Source organism: Eupeodes corollae, chromosome 2 (assembly GCF_945859685.1).
Source record: "Eupeodes corollae chromosome 2, idEupCoro1.1, whole genome shotgun sequence".
Classification (NCBI taxonomy): domain Eukaryota; kingdom Metazoa; phylum Arthropoda; class Insecta; order Diptera; family Syrphidae; genus Eupeodes; species Eupeodes corollae.
The window spans coordinates 57,594,715-57,612,020 of record NC_079148.1 but is presented as its reverse complement, the minus strand read 5'-3'; the positions used below and the strand labels follow the sequence as shown (position 1 = coordinate 57,612,020).

Genomic DNA, 17,306 nt, shown 5'->3' with positions numbered 1-17,306 from the left:
AGCCGTCAGTAAAGATGGTTGTGTCGAAACCTATCGACACGATGTCATCCTCCCAATCTTCTCTGAATGGGATAATAACCTTAAAACCCTTACTAAGGCTCAAAGTAGGAGTGCAGTAGTCAGTGTCTACCGAGATAATATCTGAGGGAATCAATTTCGTTGTGTTGTGACTATAAGGTTTTGACAACCAGCTGTTTGATTCCTTCAGCCTAATAGCGCTCCAGGAAACTATGTATTTAATAAAAAGGTCGATTGGTAGAAGATCCAAAATAACGTTTAAGGCGTCCGTTGGGTAAGTACGCATGGCCCCTGTGGTGCCCACACAATCTGTTCTCTGAACGTTCTTTAGCTTATCAATATTATAGGCTTTGGTAAGACCAGGCCACCACACAATCGAACCTATGTTAAGATTTGATGTACTACGGCTGTGTACGTCCATAAAATCATCTTCGACTGAAGTCGCCACTTTTTGACGAAAGTTTTGCTGCAGGCGTAGAAGGCAACACAGGACTTCTTAACCCGTACTTCAATATTAAGTTTCAAGTTAAGTTCAGGGTCGAGTACAACTCCCAAATATTTTGCACTTTAAGACAATGATAGGATTTGACCGTTGAGTCGAGGTAGCGTAAAGGGCGGTACTTTAGTTTTGGTGGTAAAGAGCAACAGTTCAGTTTTACTTTGGTTAACTCCTAGTCCACAACTCGTGGCCCAGTTGCTAACTTTCTTCAAAGCTGACTGCGATTTCACTAATCAAAGAGGTGTACTTTCCTGACACCAATACCATCAAATCATCCGCATAGGCTACCGCCTTCACTCCACATCTCTCTAATTTAACGAGAATTGTATCCATGACCAGAAGCCTTAGAGGAGGCGAAAGGACACCACCCTGGGGTGTTCCCCTACTCACGTGTTTTGTTGCGATTGTATTGCCTAGAGTGGCTCGAATCTTCCTACCACTGAGCATGGAAATAATCCATTCTCGAATGAAGTCTTCTACACCGAACTTAACGAGCGAGTCTTCTATGGATTCGGCATGGGCACATGTTTGAGAAGGAGACATCCTTTAAGAATTTGTTCCAGCCATGGAGCTGCCACATCATGCAACTTTTGAAGCATAACTGGCAGTATGCCATCCATGCACTGTCAAAAACCAACCCGAGAAGTGCAAATTTTTTGACCAAAAACATATACTTTTATCATGAATAAAAAGTTTGGGGTGGAAAAATTTATGAAATCAAACATTCTTTGAGTCTTGACAAAAATTATATTATATTTTTCTTTTATTTATAATATCATCTGTTTTACATTATTTTTTTATTTTTTTTATAAATAAATACCTACAATATATTGAAGTTAATAAAAAAAAGAGTAATGTACACATTGTTTCAATATATTTACAATAAAAGCACTAATTAGTCAATCAATTATAATATAATTATTAATATTTATTTTTATAAATATTTGTATATTTAAAATAAGGTAACTTATAGACCAAATGTTTGTACTTTTTTATATTTAAATATAAATTTAAATGAAAAAAGTTGCAATATAAGCTCTTATTTTTTTTTAATAAATTTAAATTAAAAATGTACAAAAAATATAAAGAAATAATAAAATCTATTTAAGTAATGTAATGTGACATTATTCGATAAAATCGGATAACAAATTTCGTACACTTAAAAATAGGAAAACTAGCGACAACAGCAGCTTCATATTTGCCATGGAAGCCTGTTAATAAAATTTGAGCCTCAAGGTTATAAGGTATAAAATTATATGCAGTGTGACATTATTGACATGAAATATTTTCAATTATGCTTATTTAATAAATTTTAACGTAGTTCTATAATAAACTTTAAAAAAAAGCAAGAACGCAAGTGGCCTGATATTGTATCTGTTCTTTTTTGTGACATAATTATATTCTTAAATCCACGAAAAATAACAATTACAAATATTTTATCCATCTCCATGTTGGGTCTGTTCTTCTTCACCTGTCTCAATTAATTTAGCCACCAATTCGACTTTAAACTTTCGATAAATTGTTTCCTTATCGTTTTCTTGTGGATCTTCTGAGTCATCTGTTGTTTTAATAAATGACGAATAAAAACTTGAAAAACTCGAACCATCCATATCGTCATTGTTACCATTACTATCAGTATTTTGCTAAAAACCGAAATACGAAATGAAAATTGTAATTTAAAAATAAAAGTAAGTAACTCACATTATGTACAATTTGGTTATGTTGTTCTCCAACGTAGTCTTCAGTTTCTGATTGAACAGGTGAGTCAGCAATTCCTTTTTTGGAAACATCCGAAAGAGCCTGCAAATACAAAAAAAATGTGTGTTAATAAGAAAGGACAAATAAAGACAATGGGAAGGTTTAGGCGACATAAGGGACTTGAAAGTAAGGCATGTTTCTAATATCTGATTGGCCAGCTGCCAAAAAAATGCCTTCCAATTAAGGCAACTTCATTGGCGAGTTGTCTGGAAAGTTAGTCAAGAACAATCTCCCTAACTATCAAGTCAAGTCAACTTATGTCAAAATGACAACTGATCATGTTTTTTCATTCAAGTGAAAGCTGAGCTTTATTGCTCTATAATTTATTTATTTTCTGCACAATTCCAGGAGGAAGTTTTTTGTATACAAAAATGTTTTTGGTAGTTCTTACTTAAAGTATAGGTTTGTGAAGTAACTTTACTTCTGAATTTGAAATTGATGACACTTGGAAAACTAACTAGTTGCCTTGGTCAAAATTTGCGTTCAAAGAATGAAGTTGACTGCAAATGAAGTCCCTTATGTTGCTTGACCCTGCTTAATCTTAAATAAAAGTAATGAACTCTGAAACTTGGATCTGGATTTCAGCAAAACAGTGATCTTCCGTCAATAACTACCAACAAATTCCGAGATTCACTCAGTAGCAGCAAAAATGAGTCTCAGACTCAAGAAAAGACGTAGATCCAAAAATAATATCAATAGATTGTACTTAACTTTAGGAACTGTCACTGAGTTAAAACAAAATTAGCTTTTTTAGATTCGTTTTATAATTTAAAAACAAATTACAGTTGACTGAATTTCCCAGTCTGAAGTGAAAATTTTGTTCATTTCAAGATTTTAATTGATATTAACTAAACTTCGAACTCTGTTAACTTATGGAAGAGCCATTGGAATATGTCAATAAAGGTAAAAATACATTTAAGAAAGCGTATCTACTTAAGAGCTTTTTTCTTGTATTTTCAACTTCGCCATTTAACAGAATTGTTAATAACTTACCATATTTGAGCCTGGTTCTGCCTTCACAGATGTAGCTTGAGACGAGGATCTTTGTAACTGTCTTGATGCGGTTGGTTGGTAAGAGTCTTGTGTCTTTGTTGGATTAGGTGCAGCCATTAAAGATTGTGTCTTTTTTTGTTTAAAGAAAGAAAAAAAATATTATTCAAATGTAAATTAATTTTAATATCGGAGAAAAAAGAAAACTACCGTTGTAAGAGTTGAAATTCGAGTCAGCTGTTCTGGAAGCGGCACAGAACTAGTTAAATTGGCAAATGACATCGGCACCATCGTAGGATGTAAATAGAGCAGCGGCGGTGATGGATATATTAATCCTTGTGTGTAGTGGAGCGGTAGACCGGTGTTAACTTTTCCGTCTTGGTTAAATTTGGTGGTTTGTGCCGCAGTCGGAATGTAATACAGTGTTGGAAACATGCTCTGCTGGACGGGCACTTGGTTTGTAGGCGAGACAATTTGTTGATTATGTTGAGTGTGTGGCAATCCAACACACAACGGTGCCCAGACATTGGTTCGTGCAGCTGCGGGCATGCCACACTGTTCTCCAATGTTGCCGAAGTATTGTATTTGTGGGACCATTTTTTTGTTTTGGTTTGACTGGTCAGCTTGTCCTGTATCGCCACCCATCTGGGCATTCGCATTGGTATTTAAGAGATTGTGTTTGGCTGTCCTATTCGCATCTTCCTCCCAGGAGTGTGCGCCGAAACGTTTGACTCCGTGGTTGTTGATTTCCTGATTCTTTTCGAGATTTTTCTTTCCTTGTCGAACTCTTGATTCTCGATGCTTCTTGAGCATTAGCTTCTCCATGACGTCATTATGTTTGTTTACTAGAGATTCAGTTAGCGATTGAAGTTGTACACTTTCAGACGATGTTCCTGTTTCTGGGTTGCTTGTATTTGTAATACTTCCCATGTGAAAATGACTGCCTGTCGTATAATTTCCAGATGATCCACTTCCACCACTTTGTTCAAAACACTCGACAGGGCTTAGAGCGATACCACCATCTACTGGTTCATTATATGGCTGTTCCAATTTCAGAGCAACACCTTCTGTGGCTGTAACCGGCTTGGAGTTGAAGAACCTTTGCAAGTTTTCATTGTAGTTCAACTGGTTATAGCTGGGAGGCGTCTCTGTGGGGCACTTACTGTCGTAGTATTCATGATGTGGAGATATCTCGCCGAGCATTACGGATCCCCTTTCCGATATTGTCAAATCGGTTTCGTGTGGTAGGTCTAGCTTAAGATCAGGTCGGGAAACCTCATCCATAATTGTTTCCATAAGGGAAGCTAACGCCTGACAACGCCTTGATACTTGTTGTTTGACGGAATCCGAAGTTTTTGGCAAAGTTTTCGAGAGTAATTTCAATATCTCCTCTTTGGTGCGATTACTCCGATTTAGAGTTTCCTCCGAAAGTGTAATTTTAACATTCGAGGCAGGCTCAAATACATTGCAATTCTTTGGACCTTGAAAAACTCTATGACTGCCCATGACAAACTCTAGTTTCCTCGACCATGGATTCATGAAGCTTGTCCATTTAGTCTCAAATAAAATATAACAACCATTTTGTATGAGGAATCTGTATGGTTTGCTACAGAAGTACTTTCCAGCTGTTGGACCTCTTTTCATAATTGTTTCATAAATTTCCTTTAATAATACCAAATCCTCGTGATGGTAGAAGTCAAGAATATTTCTGCCAATCAAATCTTGTGGTAAATAACCCAAAGGCGGTACAGCCGAACTATCCACATGGGAAATAATACCGGCCGCTGTGTGACGTGTTGAGAATTTAGGACTTTTGTGGGATAAAACTTCACTTGGTACTAAAATTCAAAAAGAAAAGATGATGAATTGGTAGTGTATAAATTGTGAACAATTTATTCTTACCTTTGTAAGAGCTTTTTACATTTGTTGCACAAATAACTAAAAACATAGTTGAACCTGATGTTTCAACTGATCCATCTGGTCGAACTGTTTGTGGACCTTCGCGAAAAGTCAAAGTCAAACGAAATGGCTCATACTTAAGTGCTTTATCAATAACACCATAACCCCCTGTCTTTAAGCCTCTATAACGTCGAATCATAACAAAGAAAGGTGTCAGACATTCCTTCGAAATAGTGCTGCGTGTCTCAGCCAATGGTATTACAGTTGTTATTTGACTGGCAAAGGTTCCCCTGTCCTTGGAATGAACGAAATCAATAAACGATCTCCCAACCCACATGTCTCGTGGAAAGCCAAGTAGATCAGTTATAGTTGGAGTTGTGTATAGGACTAATCCGTCGTTCATTGATATTATACAACAGAAACTTTCCTATATAAGCAAACAAAGATTGAAACATTCAATAAAAATTGCCCGAAACTAATTTTGATACTTAAAAATAGTAACTCTTTAAAAAAAAAACAAACCTCTTTAGCTTTTTCGGATCTTGAAACCGATTTCTGGTCTGACTTAATAGTTATAGGTTCTTCTTTTTCTAATTTTGATGATGTACAATCGCCAATTGCTGTAAAAGTAAAAAATATGTTTGGATAAATACACACATGAAATGTTTAAACAATTTATATGTGTTTAAGAGACAATCAAATCATGAGGTGAAATTGGGCTTTTAAAAAAAAGTGGGATGATGAATTGTATAGGATTTAATAGGGCAGAATACAAAAAGTACGTGTTTTCGATCTTTTTTGTGTGAGAGTGAGTTGAGTTAAAAAAATGGATTTTGTTTAAGGAAAGGGTTCCCAAAAAGGCTTAAAGGCCTTACGTGTATGTGTATTTTTCAAAATTAAGATACATACAGTTACGTTTAAAAAAACTCAAAATATTTTTCACAACTAAATTGTTGGTTCGATAACAGTTTTGTAAACAAACAAAAGCAACATTCTGATAGAAGAGGATACTAGAAATACTTTAGAAGGCCTTCAATAAAGGCTTAAAAGACTAAACCCAACATTAAATATGGGAGATGTAGCACCAGTGAACTCGCCAAGAAATTTATTTAGTAGTATCCTACTTTTAAAATAAATAATATTGAACATATTTTAATAAGAGAAATGGAGAAATCCGACGGATGTCTAAAGTTTCATATTTACTCGTGCCAAAGATGTAGAAAATTCGATTCGAAGACTTTAATCAAGTCATTTGCAAACATTACAAACTTTGCACAGGTATTAATGGACAACTTTGATAAATAATTTAAATGCTAAAAGTTCAACGCAGCGTGTCGTAGTAAGGTAAGAAAGGGTAAAAGCAAAGTTACAGCACAAATAATTCTTTCTATTCCGGTGGTGGCTTCTGTAAAAATAAGAAACCAAGAAAGAAAGTGGCTGTGTTGCTGTCGAAGAAGGAATACCTGGAAGTTATTGTAATGGGTCCGATTTGTCGAATTGAACATTTTGACGTTTCTCGACGTTTCAAGGTTCCTAGAGTCGAAATAAAATATTTTTAGAAAGATGTTTGTGCGTGCGTGTGAACGTACGTTCGCGACGTTTTTTTTTCGCCGTCCATAGCTCAAGAACCAGAGGAGATATCGACTTCAAATAAATTTTGTTATACAGATAATAATGCAGAAAGAACCAGAAAAAGCTCTCAATAAAATATAGTGGGTGTTTTTTTTTACCATAGCAGTTTTAAAAAAAGGTGAAAATGTTGGTTAACCCTAAATATCTCACGAACCAATGACACTTGAGACTTATGTTTTATTATATACTGTAACGTGATAACAATCCAGTATATTTTTGGAAAAAAATCCAATTAACGGTTTTTTATAAATAAAAAAAATTGTCACCTCGAATAAAAAATGATTTCATCTCCAAAAGATATTTGTACAATGAAAATGACGTTTTTAACATTGGTAAAATTTTGAGAAAAATCAAATTGTCAGTTTTTTTTATAAAATTGAATTTCGACTCAAATATCTTTTCAAAAATTTGAGATTATGGCTTCAAAATTATTTTATCTTCTAAAAAATATTGTTTTCAATATTCCTTAAAATTTTGAGAAAAATTTAACTAAAGTTGGTAAAAATTGATTTTCGACTCAAATATCTTTTAAAAAGTTTGAGATTATGGCTTCCAACTAATTTTCACTTATAAGAAATATTGTTTTTAATATTCCGAAAAATTTTAAGAAAAATCAAATTGACAGTTTTTTTTATAGAAAATTAAAACCTAAGAAAAACATTACTCAAAGTTGGTAAAAATTTACTTTCGAATCAAAAAGCTTTTCAAAAATTAAAAATATTGTCTTCAAACTTTTTATTTCACAGAAAATATTGTTTTCGATATTCATTAGTTTTTTTTTATAAAAATCCAACAGGCCGTTTATATAAAAATCTACAAAAAATAGTACCCAAAATTTTGGTAAAAATTGATGTTCGGTTCTTGATATCTTTCAAATTAATTTCATTCATCCAATTTATAAAAATTTAAGAAATGCTACTAAAATTGGTAAAAATTTGTTTTCGACTAAAAATCTATTTAACAAAACTAGATTTTCAAACTAAACAATTTCTTTATATAATTTTCTATTATATTTCTGTGTTGACATATTAAAAAATCGTTAAGGGACATATATTATTACTTCAGACATAGATCAAAAAAACAAAAAGATTTCTTAAACTATCAGAAGGCACTTGGTGTCGAATTTTTATTACGGGAAAGCAAGGGCGATTAAAAGTGTGTGATTTTTTTTCCGAGCAGGATAGATGCCGGGGTATAATTGTCCCCAATATCACCATAGGTTGACAGTTAAATTATTAATTTTAAGTACATTTTTGATTTTTTCTCTTTTTCTTTCATTATCATTGTTTAATTACTTAATGTTTTTTTTATTTATCGCAAAATTTCAATTTTCAATTCTTGTTTTCTTGATCTGATAAAACTTTTGTGAGTTTCATGTCGATTTCGATGAATACGTATCTTTTCTTGGGTTTCAAAATGAGCCCGATGGAACTTTGAGCTTTTCAACAGGGAGAGCGGTAAAACGGACTAAGGTACTGGTTATGGGGTGAGTATGGGATAGGACGGGATCATATTAGATAGGGGAATCCATACACGGTAGATGGCAACGGATTCCAGGTTGGGAGGGACAAAGGCCAACAGTTGCAACAGCAGCGGTAACGAACCGAAGTGGTGGATTGAAAGTGTGACGTGTTCGTATTCTTTTCTAGCATGATACAGTTTTAACTTCCCATAGGAAGTTATTATAATGGGTCCGATTTGTCAAATTGAAAATTTTGACATTTCTCGACGTTTTAAGGTCCCTAGAGTCGAAATAAAAGATTTTTAGAAAGATGTCTGTGCGTGCGTGTGTATGTACGTTTGTACGTCCGTACGTCCGTGAGTTCGCGACGTTTTTTTCGCCGTACATAGCTCAAGAACCAGAAGAGATATCGACTCCAAATAAATTTTGTTATGCAGATAATAATGCAGAAAGATGCAGAAATAGCTCTCATTAAAATTTCGTGGGTGGTTTTTTTTACCATAGCAGTTTTAAAAAAAGGTGAAAATGTTGGTTAACCCTAAATATCTCACAAACCAATGACGCTTGAGACTTTTTTTTATTTTTTATTATATACTGTAACGTGATAACAATGCAGTATATTTTTTAAAACAAATCCAATTAACGGTTTTTATAAATCAAAAAAAAACTGAAAAAAAAATGTGTCACCTCGAAAATTTTACGAATAAAAAATGATTTTATCTATTTGTGCAACGAAAAGTAACGTTTTTAACATGTGGTAAAATTTTGAGAAAAATCAAATTGACAGTTTTTTTTATAGAAAATTAAAACCTAAGAAAAACATTACTCAAAATTGGTAAAAATTGAATTTCGACTCAAAGATCTTTTCAAAAACTTGAGATTATGGCTTTAAAAATTTATTTTTACTTTAAGAAATTTTTTTTTTAATATTCAGACAAATTTCGAGAAAAATTAAATTGACTTTTTTTTCACGAAAAATAAAAACCTAAAATATTAATAAAAGTTGGTACAAATTTTGGACTCAAATATCATTTCAAAACTTTAAACTACTTTATCTTCTTAAAATATTGTTGTCAACATGGTAAAAATTATTTTCGAACGAAAATTAAAAATATTGTCTTAAAACTTTTTTTCATAAAAAATATTGTATTCGATATTCAGTAGTTTTTTTTTTAAAATCCGTTTTTTTTTGATGTTTGGTTCTTGATATCTCCCAAATTAATTTCATTCATCCAATTTGTAAAAATTTAAGAAATGCTACTAAAATTGGTAAAAATTTGTTTTCGAGTAAAAATCTAGTAAGCAGAATAGATTTTCAAACTAAACTATTTCTTTATATGAAAAATAATACAGAAATACAGAACCAAACAAATTAAGCAAAAGTGGTTTGATGATGAATGTAGAAAAGTAAGAGATATTTCCGGAAAATGAATAACAGCTTTATACAAGCAAACTATGCAGCAGCAAATAAACATTTTAAAAACCTATGCTCCGCAAAGAAAAAAGCATATTATCTAAAAAACATAGATTTTATTAACGAAGCCAGATCGCCAACAGAGTTTTGGAAAGCAGTTAAAGTGGTTGTAGGAAGTTAATCTTTCTGCAGAACAGCTCAAAACTCACTTCTTGCAGCTACTTAACGCAGAACAATTCTCACCAGCTGTTCTAGACGCAGCGCCTCTTACATTGGATGTACAGTTGGGCTCGCCAATATCACTGCTTTAAATAGAAGAGGTTCTTTACAAATCCAAAAATAATAAAACACCAGGTGAAGACGGAATATCGTTTGAGTTTTTTAAAAACTGTACACCGGAGTTCAAAAAGCTACTCGTAATAACATTCAACAGAATCTTTGAGAAAGCTGAAGTACCTGAAACTTCCTGAAAACAATTATATATCCGCTTCATAAAAAAGGTGACTTCGAAGATCCAGCTAATAATAGAGGTATATCGTTTTTGAACACAACCGCCAATCTATTCTTATCCGTTCTCTATGAAAGGCTTACTCATTGGGTGGAAAAGAATCATATTTTGCATGAGTTCCAAGCTGGCTTCAGGAGAGGCTATTCGACTGTTGACCAAATATTTTCGTTGTTAAGCTTAGCAGAGATATACAAAAATAGGAATACAAAACTTTATGCTTTCTATGTCGACTTTCAAACAGCCTTTGACTCCATACCACGAGAAGCACTCTTCTATAAATTATATATGCTAGGGATATCATCAAAAATGATAAATGTATTGAAAGCTCTGTACCATAATAATACTGCTCGTATCTGGGATGGAAAATGTCCTTTCGAAGAACAGTAGGAGTAAGGCAAGGGTGAGTTCTTAGCACACTACTGTTTATCTTATACATAAATGATATCACATATGCTTTTAAAGGTGGAATTGAGCTCCGTCAGACGAAAATTCCAGGGTTATTATTTGCATTATTTTCTCGCAGAGACAGTTGAAGGCATGCAGCTTATGATCAACAGATTAGGAAGTTATTGTAAGAGTTGGAATGTATCTGCCAACCTGGTTAAATCTAAAATGATGATCTTAAGAAGTGGCGGAGGAAGATATTCACGGCTGGAGAAATGGGCGTTTAACGGACAGGAAATATAAATCGTAAAGGAGTATAAATATCTGTGAGTGTTGATTTCATCGAATTCCAATATGAAAAAACATCTTCAAGGCAAACTAGCAGATGCAAAGCGTGCTATCTGCTCTTTTTGGGGCAGCTGCATAAATAAGAAGAGCATTTCACATACATCAAAGCAAGTGATATTTCGTGCAACTGTAACAACCATTCTTCTATATATGGAGCACAAGCATGGGGTTACCGATCGTTTGAAACAGTGTAGAAGTTTCTAAGTTACTTTATTAAAAGATTTTTTAGAATACCTGATTGTTCCCTTAACTATATGATCCATTTGGAGACTGGTATTCCGCCTATGTTTTTGGATATTCTTAAGCTTCATTTCAACTACATAATACGAGTATTAGCAATGCATGAGCAGAGAACACCAAAAATAATACTTATGCACTAATAATTGTCGATTGAAGGAGGATGTGTCCAAGAGTGGAAGAAACTGGCATCCGAATGTGGAGTAAACCTGGTATTTACAGTTGAAGAGCAAGTGGATCGCTAAAAAAAAATTTGATGAATTGCTAAAGAAAAAAGGAAACCGAATGTACCATAAATTCATGGAAGAAGCTCAGAATTCGCAGTACAGGTTGTATTATAGCAAATTGGACCACTACTTAAATGAAAGAACATACTTTTTAGCTAACCATTCTACGGAATTAATAAGTACAATCTTTCGATTAAGGGGTGAATTATTGAACCTCAATTTCATACCACACCGACCAGAGCTACCAATTATATGTACCTTATGCAATCGTTATGTAAGAGAAGATGTGGTTCATTTTATGGCAGTCTGTCCCGTTTTAAAGGAATTTCGAGTGCAATATTTTGGAGTTCAGTCATTGGAATTAGAGGAAGTATTAAAAAATTTAAATGGATCATGTGGCTGGGAAGTACTTTTTAATTTCACTAGAAAAGCATTAAAATATCGAAGTTGCATTGTAAACGAACATTTTTGAAACAAGAAAGAAAAATATGTATATCTATGTTAAAATTTTTTAAAAATAATTCAACTGATAAATATGAAGCAGAATAGATTTGTTTATTTCTTTATATGAAAAATAGGGTTATTAATTTTAATTTTTTCAAGAATAATTCAACTGACAACTTTTTTAACCGACCCTGAAAACCAAAAGATTTCATAAACTTTCAGAAGGCACATGGTGTCGATGAACATCAAATTTAAAAAGTTTGTCAAACTCAGTTACTTTCTTTAGAAATGGTATATAGAGCAGTGGAATACCTTATTTTAATTTTTTTCATATTAAGTTCATTTCAAGACCCTAATCCTACCAGTACTTTCAATTTTCCAGAAAATACAAAACGAATATTTTTTTTTTAATTTTATTGCCTCAAATTAAAAAATAATTAACGACTTGAACAGAACATTTCAATCTTAGACAACACAAATCCACCTGTTAGTCGAAAGTATGAATTCTTTTAAGTTGAACTTAATGAAAAATTCCATAAAACGGGAATATATTGGCATAAATACGGATGTAAAAAAAACTGAAAACTATTTGTCAAACTCTCAAATGTATTTTGGGTTATATTTTGAAGAATATATAATAGAAAATGGAATTGATGAAAATAAAATCATGGAACTAGGAAAAGTTATGTGCAGCTATTATGTTGAGTTATGTGTACAAATTCAACAACGATTTAATTTTGTAATGATAAAGTTAATTTATTCAAATATTTAGCAAGCATTGAACTGATCAATGTTGGGAGAAGAAAATTTATAGGCGAGTTTAAAATAATAGAAAGTTTTGTTACGGATGCGCTGAAGCGAAATAATAGTGTAAATAACAAATACTCGAAAAATAAAAAAACACAAGAGATTTAATCTTCATTAAAAATTGTTTTAAACAAAGTGGTAATTAAAGTGAAATTTTATAGTGAGGTGGCCCATTATCGAATCTATATCGAACCCGGATAAGTACACGTGACCGTTGTCGTCGTGGTACGAGTCGCCTTACGTTCTGACAAGACCAATGTATTACGTCTTAACAAGGATTTAGGTCTGAGCCATACCCAGACCAAACAAGTAACACATTTTTTTCTTATCATTTGGGGTAATTTGGGCCGACAAGAAAGAAGGGCACCAAGGGCCGCCCACCTTAAAAAGCACTAAGAAAATAGCCTTTTTTTCCTGTCTAACTCCGCTGTTGGCAAAGCGAACCGGATAGAAGGAGTGCGCTGCCAGCCGAAAAAGTAGTTTTTGTGGAGTGTTCCAAAAACGAAGTTAGATACGTACATACGTACGTACTTAAATTTAAAAAAAAATATTATAAAATTTTGGCGTGAACCATTCTATTTGTTTTATATCCCTCGTAACTGTTAGTATATCTTTGTTTAAATAATTTAAGATCGAAATCACGTTTCATGTCGATTTCGATGAATACGGATCTTTCCTTGGGTTTCAAAATGAGCCGGATGGAACTTTGAGCTTTTCAACAGAGGTGCGATAAAACGGACTAAGGTTCTGGTTATGGGGTTAGTATATGATAGGACGGGATCATATTAGATAGGGAAATCCATACACGGTAGATGGCGACGAATTCAAAGGGACAAAGGCCAACAGTTGCAACACCAGCGGTAACGAACCGAAGTGGTGGATTGAAAGTGTGACGTGTTCGTATTCTTTTCTAGCATGATACAGTTTTTTTTTGAAATAGGTGAGATCCTCCTGCGGGGGCAAGAACACCCCCCTTTTCCGTTGAGTTGAGCCGAGTGCAGCTAGCATGCCAGTGCCTCCGCAGTGGACATCGTTGATTGTCCTTATTAGCTCTTCTATCGAACCTTCTTTCTTTTAATACGGTGAACCTCTACTTGTCTACTTTCCTTCTACTAAAGCTTTCAACGGTTAGTCCCCCCTTTCTCGACTTCTCGTCTCTTTATCTTCAATTTTCAATTCTTCAAGAAAACCCAACGCGACCAACAACAAGAAGCTTATTTCAGTTTCAAGAATGATGACATTGTACAACAGCTGATTTTTCTAAAAAATTGAAGACGGTATGGGAGATCTAATTTTCAAAAACCTGTCATTGTACGTGTTAAAACTTTGTTGTTTACCACTATTAGCGCAGCAGCTGAACGTTAATTTTCACAACTCAACAATATCGAAAATGATTAAAGAAACAAATTGAACACAACTGTACTCAACATTTTAGCTGCAAGAGAAATTTCGGGCAACGGGAACATTTGTATCTCTCAGAGGTGTTGGTTAAATATGCTTCAAAATACCAATTCAAAGATTGTTGTTATATAAAATTATTATTTTATCGGTTGTGAGCAAGATATGTGATTATAAAACTAATTTGAATGGACTGATTTTGTTTTGTTTTTTACCACCTTTCTAAAACCTTTTATTTTGGCTAATTACCACCACACCACTATTCGTGTCCCACATTTTTTTTTTATTAGTTTTGAGCTAGGGAATCATAATTTAGCACTTTAAAACGAAATAATAACGACCCTAACAATAAAGAAGATCAAGACATTGCATGAATATTCGAAACGATTGTTAATAATACAGAAAATATTCCATGTGTAGTAAAGATTTTAAGTTGCAAAGATGAAAGTCAAAGTCACTTTTAGAAAAACAAAAAGGTAAAAACCAAAGTTCTCTCATATGTTACGATTTTTCTGCGGTTCTCGGTCCAATTTTCGATTATAAATATAATTTAATATCAATTTAATAAACTGTTTTATTATATCAATTTATCTGACAACCTAAAAGGGACACTCGTTCAAAAGTAAAACATTTTAAGAAAAAGAATTGGAATTACTCAAATTTGATTCTAACTCAGTACATTGTACCAAATGAGAGTAGAATCGGAAATGGGTTTCGAGTAGAATTAAAAGCAAAATCGAAATACATAAACGGTGATTTTTTAAGAGCTTGAGAACTTTAAAAAAAAAGCATAAAATTTGCAAAATCTCATCGATTCTTTATTTGAAACGTTAGATTGGTCCATGACATTTACTTTTTGAAGATAATTTCATTTAAATGTTGACCGCGGCTGCATCTTAGGTGGTCCATTCGGAAAGTACAATTTTGGGTAACTTTTTCGAGCATTTCGGCCGGAATAGCCCGAATTTCTTCGGAAATGTTGTCTTCCAAAGCTGGAATAGTTGCTGGCTTATTTGTGTAGACTTTAGACTTGACGTAGCCCCACAAAAAATAGTCTAAAGGCGTCAAATCGCATGATCTTGGTGGCCAACTTACCGGTCCATTCCTTGAGATGAATTGTTCTCCGAAGTTTTCCCTCAAAATGGCCATAGAATCGCGAGCTGTGTGGCATGTAGCGCCATCTTGTTGAAACCACATGTCAACCAAGTTCAGTTCTTCCATTTTTGGCAACAAAAAGTTTGTTAGCATTGAACGATAGCGATCGCCATTCACCGTAACGTTGCGTCCAACAGCATCTTTGAAAAAATACGGTCCAATGATTCCACCAGCGTACAAACCACACCAAACAGTGCATTTTTCGGGATGCATGGGCAGTTCTTGAACGGCTTCTGGTTGCTCTTCACTCCAACTGCGGCAATTTTGCTTATTTACGTAGCCATTCAAGCAGAAATGAGCCTCATCGCTGAACAAAATTTGTCGATAAAAAAGCGGATTTTCTGCCAACTTTTCTAGGGCCCATTCACTGAAAATTCGACGTTGTGGCAGATCGTTCGGCTTCAGTTTTTGCACGAGCTGTATTTTATACGGTTTTACACCAAGATCTTTGCGTAAAATCTTCCATGTGGTCGAATAACACAAACCCAATTGCTGCGAACGGCGACGAATCGACATTTCACGGTCTTCAGCAACACTCTCAGAAACAGACGCAATATTCTCTTCTGTACGCACTGTACGCATTCGTGTGGTTGGTTTAATGTCCAATAAAGTAAACTGAGTGCGAAACTTGGTCACAATCGCATTAATTGTTTGCTCACTTGGTCGATTATGTAGACCATAAATCGGACGTACAGCGCGAAACACATTTCGAACCGAACACTGATTTTGGTAATAAAATTCAATGATTTGCAAGCGTTGCTCGTTAGTAAGTCTATTCATGATGAAATGTCAAAGCATATGAGCATCTTTCTCTTTGACACCATGTCTGAAATCCCGCGTGATCTGTCAAATACTAATGCATGAAAATCCTAACCTCAAAAAAATCACCCTTTAGTTGACCTCCAGATCATTTTCAACTTATAGTCAAAGTCTCGAACGAACAGAGGGGTGATCGAAGAGGTTAAAGGTTTGAATAAAACGACTTAAAGTGTTAAACATCCTGAAAGACCATTTTAAGTGTCATTTTTGTTTTTTTAGTTTAAACTTTTATTAATAAGCGAATGTGACCTGCCCAACATTTATTTGGATTCAGGAAAGTTGGGTATATTCCCACAAATATGACTGCCAAAGCACAGACTTACTACGCCCGCTTGGTTATTTAGAAATTGCAATCAACATTCCTGCCGAAATCACAATAAATTTCCCGAAACAATTTGTTTAAATAGGTTGATTTGTTTGTAGATGAAGTGTTCTTTTAATTATTTTAAGAACCACGTATTAGAAAAGAAGTCCTAGAGGCCAAATTTTTGACAGCATGTCCATGTTTATTTTAGTTTTTAAATTGAAGCTTAGAGAATAATTTAAAAAAAAAAAACAAAAATAACGTTATTCAAGTCAACAAAGATGTTTAGGTCAACAGCCTAATCTTTTTTTAGATCATTAAAATAAAATTGACCTTTTATGCTATGAAGCACCAGAATTTTTGAACTTTTTCAGAATGAATCTTACCAGGTGGTGGTGATGAGGTTGTAAATTGTGAGGAATTATCTGACTTCTGTTGTTCAATTGAATCGTCGTTGCCTGAAGTTTCTGGACGATCTGTTTGACCTTTAAACAATGAGATGGACATGGTAAATTTTTAATTTTAAAAGTTGTATAATTTTTGTAATACTTTGTTTTAAAATACTTACAGTTAGTCGTATCTGATGCAGCCAATAATTCTTCATCGGTTTTACCTTCATTAGATGAAGTAACATCTTCTTGACCTTCAACTGTATTTGAAATAGTTTGTGTAGAACATTTTTGTTTTTTCTTCTTTCGCATTTTATCCATGCCACGCATAGGATGAAGCTCACTAAATTCAAGAAAGAAGATATAAAATCATATTCTGTCAAAAAATAACACAACATTTTACCTGCTACAGTTTTGAGTTGATGGTTTGCCTCCATATCCACTGCTTCCTGATGAATGGCTGCCACTGAGTCTTGATTTCGAGCTTCCACTAAAGGGAATAATTGGGCATTAGTAAGTTAATATTTCATCGAACATTGTAATGATGAAAATTTCAATCGCCATCAAGAGTATATCTACTGGGTGTTTCATTATTACTTCAACAGATGAAAACA

The 17,306-nt window shown here is 33.8% G+C and overlaps 1 protein-coding gene across 1 annotated transcript in view; it reads right to left on the bottom strand.

Moving 5' to 3' along the window:
- Positions 1-1,472: 1,472 nt before the first annotated feature.
- The window catches only part of LOC129944310 (period circadian protein), a 37,576-nt gene continuing 21,742 nt past the window's right edge, over positions 1,473-17,306 (bottom strand). The window contains exons 3-11 of the mRNA XM_056053655.1: positions 17,096-17,182; positions 16,872-17,035; positions 16,690-16,788; positions 5,687-5,784; positions 5,168-5,591; positions 3,476-5,103; positions 3,269-3,397; positions 2,219-2,317; positions 1,473-2,160 (exon numbers count right to left, since the gene is read on the bottom strand). Of these exons, the coding sequence (XP_055909630.1) occupies positions 1,954-2,160; positions 2,219-2,317; positions 3,269-3,397; positions 3,476-5,103; positions 5,168-5,591; positions 5,687-5,784; positions 16,690-16,788; positions 16,872-17,035; positions 17,096-17,182 (2,935 nt within the window). The 3' untranslated portion in view covers positions 1,473-1,953. The remainder of the gene's footprint in view (positions 2,161-2,218; positions 2,318-3,268; positions 3,398-3,475; positions 5,104-5,167; positions 5,592-5,686; positions 5,785-16,689; positions 16,789-16,871; positions 17,036-17,095; positions 17,183-17,306) is intronic.